Consider the following 11,071-nt stretch of genomic DNA (forward strand, 5'->3'; position numbering starts at 1 on the left):
AAGCGACCCCTAGTGGGGACGATGGGGCTTTACCCGCAGGCCAAATGCAGCCTGGTGGAGGTTGGGCCAGGGGGCAGGGAACAGGCCAGCAAGGAGCACTCACCGCCCCCTCCCGCCCCACACACAGAGCAAGGCTGAGGGGTGGGTCAGGCAACAGGCCTCAGGGCCAGGCCCATGGGGCGGGCACCAGCCAGGAGCTGAGTGACAGGAATGGCCATTGTGCACACACTGAGCCCTCCCTGACACCCCAATATGCTCCACCCTTGATACTCAACGCATGCACCTGCAATTGCCACTCACCCACCAGGCACCCCCTCACCTCCCCCGGCAGCACGCAGCCCCCCCCCCGCCCCCCCACCCACCATGCATAGGCTCCGGTCACATCACCCCTTGCCCTGCCTGGCGCAGGCTACCGAGACCACAGTCAGGCTCCATGGTTGGGGTGGGGACCGGGGGGGCCAAGGGGTGCCCTGCAGCTGCCCCTGCCGGGCCCCGCAGCAGCCACTGCAGTGCAGCCTAGCCGGGACGGACCACGCTGCCAGCTCCATGCAGGGCTACACGAGCAGGGTGGTGATGCTGGGGAAGAACTGGGCTAGCAGGGGGCTGCAGGTCAGGAGTGAGGGGCACCGGCTGGGCTGGGCTGGCAGGGGGCACCAGGTTGGGAGGGGCACTGGCAGCACTGGGGGGGCCCAGGACACATGCTGCCCCTGTACTAAGCCGTTTCACCCTGAGGCCTGGCTGAACTCCAGCTCCGCTCACGGCCCCCATGGCTTTGAACGCGCGCAGACATTATCGCTGCCCATCCTGGCCTGGCAGGCCATGTTGTTTCGTGACTGTCACAGCAGCTGCCGTCTTCCACCCCAGAGGTGGCTGCATCTCAGTGGCTGGGGCAGAGATCCCTAGGCATTGTCCTACCACTTGAAAAAACCCCATAGATGCATTTTGCGATTCCAAAGCCCAGCGGAGACCCTGGCCTGGGACTCAAGAGGCAGGTTCGATTCCTACCCCCACCCTACATCCCTGCTCAGCTCCCCCAGTCGCCCTGGCCAGGTTGCAGCCAGCAGGGGGTTGAAAGCCAGTTAAGTTCAGCTGGTGCTAAGCCCGCTGTGGCCCCCCTCAGACTACTTCACACGTGGGCACAATAGTTGTTCATGCCCGTGCTGGCTGCCCAGCTAGAAATGGCGCCAACCTTGTCCCCCAGCCTGCCCCCCTCACTTCACAGCAACTGGAGCTAACCCAGTGCAATGGGCTGGCCAGTCCCTGCCCCCTGCTCAGCCGGAGCTCTGGGATTGGGATGCTCTCATGCTGGGCAGCGCCCGGTGCGACGGGACCCCGATCTTGGTCACTGTGTGTCTGGGCCACGCCCGGCCCCCTGATCTCGGTCACTGCGTGTCTGGGCCGCGCCTGGCCTGAGGGGCCCCAATCTCAGTGACGGGGCCCCAACATCGGTCACTGTGTGTCTGGGCAGAGCCAGGTACACAGGGGCCCTGAGCCTGGTTGGCACCTGGCTTATAAAGACACACAGTGAATTATTATGTAGCGAGGTGGTCAGATGGCACTGGCCTTCCCCACCTTGGTACCAAGAGAGGAGCTGGGGCTGCGCATGCTACGGCTGGCAGGAGCAGCCCTGTCTTTGCCCTATGCTGGCGTCGCCCCATGGGCAGCGCAGAGCCCAACTGGAGGCGCAGACAGAGTGGAGGCATGGGGGCAGGGGTGTGAAAATTGTATCTTTAGTATAAATAAGAACTTGCAGATCCGCAGCTCCATAACTTAGACATTCAGCCACAAGGGGAACAGACGGCAGAGGGGTACCCAATCCCTGCGGGCCCTGCCCCCCATGCAGGGGTGGACAAGGGGTGTGGGCTGCTGGGGGGCATCCAGTGGGCAGGCGCCCTCGGGCCAGCAGTAGTAGGGCAACATTGTGCCTGCACAGAGCCCCAGAGGGCTGCTTGCAGGGGAGTGGGCTAGAGGGCACAGGTGAGTGGCCATGGGGCAGGGGATACCAAGGCTAATACTGTTCTTTGTGCGGACCGGGCTCTCCCTGTGCCCACGCTGGGTGTACAGCAAGGCTGGGCTCTCCCCCATCCCAGCAGGCAGGGGAACGAGCAGGGGCAAGCACAAGTCAAGCCGGAGGGATGCACGTTGTGTTCTGGTCAGCTCCCAGGGGGATCCAGGGTTGCCTGCTCCAGGGGTGGAGAGTTCCCCGGGACCGGACCAGCGAAAGGTGCATGTCCTGCCAGCCTTCCCCCAGGGCGGGAGGCAGTGGCAGTCGCTCAGGCAGCTGGGGCCAAGTGCCACCCAGCATCCCCCCCCCCCCATGATTCTACATGAGGCCAGGGTGGCCGTTCCCAGGGAGAGGGGCTCAGAGGAGCACAGGGGCAGCTGTGTCCAACCCCAGCTGGAGCTGGCGGCCCAGGCTTTAAGAGGCGGAAGGGGTAGTCGCTGTGGCCAGCTGCAGGAAGAAGGGGCCGGTAGCCAGGCAGTGCCGTGAGCACCCACAGCTCCAGGGAGGCCGGGGAGAGCCAAGGTGCATGGCAGTGCCCTTGCCCCTGGGGAGTGGGGGGTCTGACGAGGCCAGGCACAGAGCAGACGGCCAGAGTGGGTATAACGCAGGACACTGGCACAGCAGCCTGGGAGTTTCGCTTTGGGGGTCGCTCCCACAGAGGGGAGGGGGAGGCATTTGCCAAACTGCCGCCCTCTGGGCACCTTTCCACTCAGCCCTGCCATCTCTGGGGCTGGGGATCAGTAGTAACAGCGGGCACAGAGGCCCTGCAGGGCAAGGACAGACAGGCAGGGCCCCCCTCAGCTCGACCACGAGAGCGACTGCTGGCTCAGGACGAAGCCCAGCCTGCCTGCAAGGGATCTGGGACAGCAGCAGGTGGTGCCGGGGATGCCGGCGGTAGCTTGTGCCCATGTGGGGGCAGGGTGCCAGGTCTCCGGCTGCCTCCAGGACTGCGTATGCTCCAGGGTGGTTGTCTCTTGGCAGAGGAAGTGCAGGTAGTGCCAACCTGTAGGGGCCCTTCTGGCCACTCCAGTGTGTTCTGGGGAAACTGAGGCAGCAGAAAGCCCCCCCCCCCGCAGCACCCCTGGGCAGCTCGCAGCTCCAGAGCTCCAGGCTGTTGTGCAAAATGAGGGCTCTGGGGAGACCGGCTCTGCTCCCATCACTCCAGGGCTGAAGTTCCACAAAGCTTTAAACAGGGGCCATTAATACGTTAAGGGACAGGGTGGCCCAGGCCAGTGGAGGGGCCTGTGCACTGCAGACGGGTATCTATATATTAAACCTCTGTTAGCGGCTCACCACCACGGGAAGCGTCTGTCCTCGCAGCGTCAATTAGCGTTAAATAACGAGGGCCCGGAGTCTGGGCGGTGCCAGGCGGCCAAGCTGGCACCGAGTGGGGGGGCAGGCGGTCCCTGGGTTATACCACAGTGCCACTGGGCGAGCTGCCGTTCTGAGAGGGGAGGTTCTGAAAGGGAAGGGGGAGATGGTTAGAACCGGGGGGTGGGGGATACACACACCACACAACAACAGACAGGGACAAGAGGCTGCAACGGGGCAAACCGGGCCCCACAAGTCAGAAGACTTTGCACCTCCCCAGTCCCAGGACCCCAGGCTGATGCCCCGTCGCCAGGGCCTGAAACACAGGCACCGACCAGGGCCCAGCCCGGCAAAGGGATCGAGGTACCAAACTCCACCTGGACCAACAGAAACTAGGCACCAAACCACGCTGGAGGATCTGGGCCCCACCTCTTCGGTTCCCTTTGCAGCAGCCGGAGCCAGAAGGGGCCGGTCCCTGCACCTGATTCCTGGCCTACAAGAGCAGATGTCTGCCAGCCCAGCCCATCACAGACCTGCTCCCGTTCCCCCCACCCTCTAACCTGGGGGCAGTGGCCAGGTGCAGAGCTTTGCCTGGGTACTACGTTTTTTCCAGCCGTGAGCTCTTTGGGACAGGGAGTCTCTCCCCCTGCACACCCCCATCCCCCCGCTCTCTGTCTGCACAGCACCTGGCACAACATGCCCACCCCCGCAAACACAATAACAATCCACCTCAAAGTGCTTTACGAAGGAGGTCAGTGTCATTAGCCCCACTGCACAGGTGGGGAAACTGAGGCACAGGGAGGGGAAATATCTTGCCCAAGGGCACCCAGCAGCAAAGCCCAGAGCCCCCACCCAGGGGCGTATCCACTGAAGGCGGTGGGGGCCGTGCAGACGGCAGAACCTCCGTTGGTGGAGACAGGTGAGATCGAGAGAGCCCCCTGCTCCCCTCGCCGAGCCCCGGAGCAGCTGTCAGGGCTGGTGACAAGGATCAAATCCCATTGCTTGCCTTTGTTCGTGAGCCAATCTGGAGTCCCAGCACATTGGGGGTGGGGGGCACACGGCACTACGCGGTGCAGGGCTGGATGGAAACTGCCTTCCAGAGGCTAAGCTCTTCTGCTGAACAAGCCCCCACTCCGGTCCCAGACACCACAAAGCCACTGGAATCACCTCTACCGGGGAGGCAGTGGACATGCCAGCGGCTGGGACATCTGGGTGAAATCAGGGCTGAGTTGGCAGCTGTGAAGCCCTTGTTGTATCGGCGGGACAGGGCTCACCATCCCCTCCCCCACCCCCCATCCTGTTAACGGGGCTTGGCCCCCCAGGCTGCCCTGTGCACCCAAAGCTTTCTAGCTGCAGGCTCCCATTGGGGCAAGATCTGGGGAGAAGCCAACGACCCTGCAGCACAGAGGGGCCAGGCGGCTCCACAGAGAAGCAGCTGCAGCCCATGGGATCCCAAGCACTAACGAGAGTCCACACGACCCCCCCCCGCCTGCCTGATTCAGAGCCAGCGACCGTCTCCTGGACACAGGGTGCCTGGCTCCGATGGGGGTCCCAAGCCTCAGGCTGGGGGACGACAAGGAGCGAGTTAAAGAACTTCAAGAGGGCAGCTGAGGGGCCAGGTGCCCCTGGGATCACGCAACCCCGATGCCCTCACTGACAGCAGGCAGAGCCGGGGCGCAGAGGCAGGTCCTGCTGGGTTTTAAGCGCATCACTCACCAGTCCTGTTTCCCGGCAAAGTCAGTGACAGGCCAGCAGCCTGGCGTGTTAACCCTTTGCCTGCAGGCTACAACCACCATGGAGATGGGTGGAAAGGGGCACCCCCCCACACACTAGTGACAGGACCCAGCCCCGTCTGGGCCAGAGGGGAACACGCTGCACTAGGGCCAACATGCAGCAGGGCCTCACTTCCACACGACTTCAGCTAGTGGGGCTCACGCTCAGCACCGCGGATGCTGCGGCTCCAGGGGTGGTTTGGGCCGGCCAGGAGGTCGGGAGGGCCTGAGTCTCTGCCAGAGCTGCAACCTCCCCAGGGCGCGAACGTCAGCCCGGGCTGGGAGGCTCGCTGCCAGCTGCAGTCCAGACGTACCCAAAGGCACCCCCCCATTTGGTCTCTGCTTCTCTGCCGCGCACGGGACCGGGCTGGTTCTGGACTAGCCGCGTCTCGGGGTCGCTCCTGAAATCGGCTGCAGGGGGCAGCGAGGATGGTTTGTCTCAGGCCCGACAGCCTGAGAAGCAAGAGAAGGCAAATTGCACGGATCATCTCAGAGCAAGCAGCACAAAGTGTGTGTGTGGTGGGGGGGGAGCTGGAAGATGAGTCAGTGTGAGCAGCTGGGCGTTCCTGCCACAGAACCGCTTGGGGGTGGCTGTGTCAGCGGGAGGGGGGGGGGCACTGTAGGTATCCCCGATTTCACACCTCTGTGCTCCCAGGCACCAGTTAAAGGGTGGGGGGGGAAGGTGGAAGACACGCCACCCCAACTGCGGAGACAGGGAAGGGCAAAGTTAACCCCAAGTGCTCAGAAACCTGCCCCCACAAATCACGAGATTAGCTTCAACCTCCGGAGATCTTTTTAAAATAACAGTGGGGGGGGGGGCATTCATTAGCCTCCTGGTGTCTGAGCCTTTTGGGGTCCCCTGTTGGAGTAACTTTCGACAGAGGATCTCAAAGCAGGTGGCACCCAGCAATTGCTGGACACCTCCCGCAATGCTTCTGAGGCAGGGCCGCGTTGCCACTCCAGAACAGAGTCAATCCGGAGGCCGATGAAGTGATTTTCCCCCAGGGTTGAAAACCAAACCAGCGAGTCAGCGGCAGAGACAGGAATCACCTGGGCCAGCAGCATCCCTACAGCAAAGGCTGACTCTTGTTAACAGCTGATTTTTCTAAGAGCTCTAAAATCCACTTGCTCACTCAGACTGTCTGGAAGATTGCTGGGCCCCATTCAGGGGACGTGCCCAACAGAATCCCCCGGACGAAGGCCCAGGGGAGCAGCATCCGGAGTGGTCTGTGCAGCGTAGGCAAGTCCAACCCCGGCGTAGCTGGTGGTCGTAAGCCAGCCCTATTCCCCTAGTGAGGACACGCTCAGACAGCTTCCTACTGTCCCATGTGCAGCGTCCCCACATCACTGCGTACCGTCGGGAAGGGCAGAGTGGCGTGGTGGCCCTCTCGCAGAGAGCAGAGTTAGAGCTGGGGGGCTGAGCTGGCCCGTTTGCAGGGTTTACCTCGATGCACTTGACCTTCTGCAGCAGTCAGCCTCACTCTGGGTTAAAAAGTTTTGGGGCAGTGAATAGAAGCTAGAGCCGGTTCCAATAGTCAGTCCCCACTCCCCTCCCAGAGCCAGGAATGGACCCCAGAGGTCCTGACACCACTTCGCACTAGACCCCACTCCCTAATTTCTTAGCTGCTGTCCCAAATGCCCCCCTGAGTACAACAGCCTTTCCCACTTCCCTCCCCTCTCCTCAGAGCACTGCCCCTGTGTGGTCCCCCTGCCAGGAACCATTCCCCACAGGCTGCAGGGCTCCACGAGCGCCAGAGGGGAAGCAGAAGCCTTGGCCGCTCTGGGATCAGTACGTGCAGGCCTCCTCGTTCCCAGGGCAGCCCTGCAGCTGTACTTACGGCTTTCCCAGGCCTGGCCCAGGTGCAGATGAGCCCCTCCTGGCAGGCGGTGATGATGCAGTCCTCCAGGAAGAGCAGCACCGTCAGCCGCTCGTGGGCAATCTTCTTGCAGACCAGGGGCTCCAGCAGGGGCACCTCGTGGATGCGGGGGCAGAGGGCCGTGCCCAAGACCTTGGCCGTGTCCAGCTTGCTCCGGGGCGCCCCGCTGATCTTGTCGTTGCTCTTACTGATGTTGCCCAGGCTGTGATACCGCTTGTGCTCCTTCTCGGCGTTCTTGTCCCGGCGCTCCTGCAGGGTGAGCGTGGCGAACTTGCCGATGCTGAAGGGCACGGCGCTGTCCGCCACCTGGCTCTTGGCGGCGCTGGTAACGGCCGGGTGGGGCAGGCTGTTGGAGCGCGAGAGCGAGCGGGGCAGGATGGACCCCCCGCTGCTGACCCCCGGCTCCCCAGCCAGGTTGCTCCCACCGCTCACCGAGGAGGGGATGCCAGAGCTGAAGGTGTTTGTGAGAGTCCGGGCCCGGGAGAGCGGGGGGTGGGGGTACAGCACGTCCTCCGTCAGGTCCCACAAGCAGAACTGAGTGTCCTGGCCGGCCGAGCCGAAGCGGTAGGTCACCGAGGGGGAGCTCTTGGTGCTGTGCTTGGAGAGGCGGGACAGGGTGCTGCTAGTCCGCACCCGGCCAAAGTGGGCCGGCTCCTGGGGCTCCTCGTCGCTGCCGCTTAGCTCCGGCGGTTCCTCCTCCTCCACGCTGCTGGTGTAGGGGTCGAAGGCCACCGCGTTGACCCAGGACTTGTGCCCGTGCCCCCTGGCGATGACCCGACCCTCGGCAAAGGACCAGACGGTCACCAGGTCGTCTTCGCCGCCAGTGACGATGTAGCGCCCGTCGGGGCTCCAGCAGACGCACAGCAGCCCCCCAAAGTAGCTCTTCATCATTCCCTGCAGCAGCATGGAGTCGAAGTGGAAGACGCGGAGGCAGCCGTCCTGGCTGACGCAGGCCAGGTAGCGGCCGTCGGGTGAGAAGGCGAACTCGTTGAGGGCCCCCTCGCCCACCGCCCACTTCACCAGTGGGTTGCGGGAGCTTTTGCTCTTGCAGGCGTAGACGGCGAAGCCCTCGCCCTGCTTGAGGAGGGTGTACTGGGGTGAGGCGGAGCCGCACGGGTGCTCCATGTTGTACAGGTACAGGTGCCCACTGGCGTGGGAGGCCAGGAAGAGGCCCTCTGTCTCCGGGATCCACTTCAGGTAGGTCACCTTCGTCTTGTCGATGAGCCGCTGGGGGAATGTGAAACAGAGAGCAGGTATCAGACTGAGGTGACCTTCCCTAGGGGGAGCCCCCCAGGGCGGAGAGGGGAATTTAGGTTAGGGGCCTGTCCAGTCCTCGGCCATTCCACTGGGGCTGGTTGGGACAGTAGCTTGTGATGTGGCCTGCTGGGCCCTAGACTGAGAACTCCCCAACTCGTTGCATACAGACCAAGGGACAGATGGCAACTGCGTCCCAAACTGGGCTGGACCTGAACCAGAAACCTCCAGGCTGAAGGGCCTGTATCCCGTTCCCATCCGTCTGCTTCACCATTAACCCTTTCCCGTGCAAACCGCAGCCTCGTTTGAAAACCCCTGCAGCTAAACAAGAAACTTGCCAGCTACAGCAGGAAGCCTTTAGCAGGCCCAGGCTGCAGCAGGGGAGTGTTTTGCTAGCTGAGAGTCAGGCACAACCCCCACAGCAAAGTACATCACCCACACAAACAAGAGCAGCTGTGAAGTCCCCCTCTGGTTGCTGCTGCTACAGGGGTTATTTCAGGTAACGGACAGAACGTTAACGACCTCAGAATACGATTTATAATGACAGGCTCCCCTTGAGCGCCCAGTGACCCCTAGAAACACACAGGGCTCAGTAACCAATCAGAGGGAAGAGAACTGCCTAACAGAGCCTCCCGCAAACTCTGGCCCAGCCTGACCCTGCTTAGCTTGTGAAATGTGAAGTGATGCCAGGAGCATGGGAAATCTTGCACTGCTCTCTAGCGGCCAGTCTGGGGACCAGCACAGCTGGGCTCTGAACAGGAAGGTGGCGAGTTACAAGACCCATAATGGCAGCAGGGCTCAGGAGGCTGGATGAAATCCTGCCCAGGCTAAGGAGGGAGCAAAAGGCTCGTTAGCAGCGGGGATCTCACCTCCTCATTAAACAACTTGCTGGTGTCCTTCTTGATGAGATCCAGGTACTGAACCTGGCCAGCAGAGAAGCCCACCAGCAGTGAGATGCTGTCAGTGGTGGCTGTGAACTGGTTGAAGTCGTGGCAGGTGGGCTGAGTGCCTTTGTAGATGCGCTTGTCGATGGGCTTGTTCAGATCGAGGGACTGGAATTCAACAACACCAGGAGGGGTGAGAAGCCGCTGGCTTTGAAAGAGGAAATGTCAGTTACATCATCCCCCCCCCCCCCCCCCCCCGTAAACCTACACACTTTGCAGGATTGGATCTAGAGCCAGGACCCTGAAGCAGGGGTTCAGGGCCACCTGGGGCCGCTAGCAGATTTTAAGGGATCCACCAAGCAGGCCAGCATTAGACTCACTGGGTCCCAGGACACAAAGCTGAAGCCCCGGGCTCTGAGCCCCGCCACCTGAAGCCTCAGCAACTTAGCTTCACGTGGCTCCCGTTTGCTACCCCCTAATGCCGTCCCTGCCTTTTATATGCAGAAAAAGTTGTTGTGGCCCAGGTGGGCCGTGGAGTTTTTATGGCATGGTGGGAGGTGCTGGCAGGAACAGGGGATTATCGCTGCTGCTCCTGTTCAGGGTAGGATCCCCAAGGCAAGCAACTGAACTCAATAACTGTTCAGGACAGCGAATCCCCTCCCTCCTGCCGCGCCCTGCTGCCAAGGGTCTCAGAGTGTGGACAGACATCGGTTACGGAGGCCCAGCCCCTTCCTCCCGGGACAGTACCATCCCGCTGACTTTACAGATGGGGAAATTCAGGCAAAGAAGGGAAGTGATTTTTCTGTGTCAAGAAGTGACAGAGCCAGTAACAGAACCCAGAAATCCCAACTCTCAGCCCCTTCCTGCTCTAACCACAAGACCCCTCTCCCCTCCCAGAGCTTGGGGATGGAACCCAGGAATCCCAATTCTCAGCTCCTTCCTGCTCTAAGCACTAGACCCCTCTTTCCTGCCCAAGCCTGACCATTTTTGACGTGACTGTGACAGGGATTACAACCAGCTGTGCCTGACTAATACACGTCCCCTCTTTTTCTTTTTGCGGATACAGACTAACACGGCTGCTACTCTGAAACTTATTTTAAGGCTTAAGCAGCCAATTGTTCACTGTAAGCAGCAATTGCTCTCACACCATTTCGATGTGCATCTCCAGTGATGCGATCACATTGCAGTAAAGATTTGAACAGTTTCCTAACTGCTTACACAACCCCTAGAAAAAACCCCCAATTACATCTAACCCCCAGAAGGCTTCTCCACAACACCCCCCGCCACCCTCTTCAACCCACACAAGATGCCAAACGAGCCTTTTAAAGAAGGCTAAAACTTTCCCCTTTCAAGTGGCTCCGCTTTCCCTGCCCCTCCCCGGGAAGGATCGAGAAAGCACTGGCACAGCAAGGGCTCTGATGTGGAAGAGTGCCAGCCGTGTAAGTGTTAGTCTCCACACAGCCTCCCTTAGTTGCCCTAGTGACAGATCGAGAACCTTAGTGCTCCCAATTTCAGCTAAGATGCTAAGTTCAGGTGTAAAGTTATCTTATCCATCTGAAGCACCATGCTCACCCACGGTCCTGTGTGCGCAGCTGGAACAGCCCATTAACACACGCTGGAAACACACACAAGGATGCTGCATCATTAAATATACTTTGATTGGTCAGGCTCGGTAACTGATACCATAGTTTGGCCCCAACTGCCAAGATCTCTCTGGAAATGGGCCCAGACCCCTCACATCTCCAACAACCTTACGGTCAACTAAAAGCTCAGAGATCTAAAGTCAGCATCCTCCTCCCAGGGTTGTACATCCCAACTGCTGCTGTACAAATATTTGCACTGGAGTGTATGTCAGAGAAGTGGCAGTAGAAAGACTCACGGCAGCAACATCTCTGTTGCTAAATCTTGTGGAAATGGGGGACTGCAGAGTAGCAAAGCGGCACCCAGCACCAACACAGAATTCGGCAG

General features: G+C 60.8%; 1 protein-coding gene across 2 annotated transcripts; it reads right to left on the reverse strand.

Annotated features, from left to right (window-relative positions):
• Window positions 1–1,714: 1,714 nt before the first annotated feature.
• On the reverse strand, window positions 1,715–9,223 carry DMWD (DM1 locus, WD repeat containing). Of its 2 annotated transcripts, XR_012665876.1 has the most exons (4): window positions 9,089–9,223; window positions 6,927–8,192; window positions 5,403–5,541; window positions 1,715–3,464 (listed from the first exon to the last, which is right to left on the reverse strand). XR_012665876.1 is itself a non-coding variant. In XM_075122633.1 (3 exons), the coding sequence occupies exons 2-3, from the start codon at window positions 8,088–8,090 to the stop codon at window positions 3,417–3,419; spliced, it is 1,212 nt and encodes a 403-aa protein (XP_074978734.1). In that variant the 5' UTR covers window positions 8,091–8,192; window positions 9,089–9,223; the 3' UTR covers window positions 1,715–3,416. The 2 variants fall into 2 exon arrangements, 1 of the variants encoding a protein (XP_074978734.1); XM_075122633.1 differs by lacking the exon at window positions 5,403–5,541.
• Between the last annotated feature and the right edge of the window lie 1,848 nt (window positions 9,224–11,071).

Source organism: Caretta caretta, chromosome 23, assembly GCF_965140235.1.
Source record: "Caretta caretta isolate rCarCar2 chromosome 23, rCarCar1.hap1, whole genome shotgun sequence".
Lineage (NCBI taxonomy): Eukaryota > Metazoa > Chordata > Testudines > Cheloniidae > Caretta > Caretta caretta.

Bases quoted from the DNA above. Each gene is read 5' to 3' on its own strand.
- DMWD (XM_075122633.1), bottom strand. From the start codon at position 8,090: ATGGAGCACCCGTGCGGCTCCGCCTCACCCCAGTACACCCTCCTCAAG. The intron at 3,465-6,926 runs GTAAGTACAGCT...CTTCCCTTTCAG, and splicing joins GGGCCAGGCCTGGGAAAGCC to AACCTCCCCTCTCAGAACGG.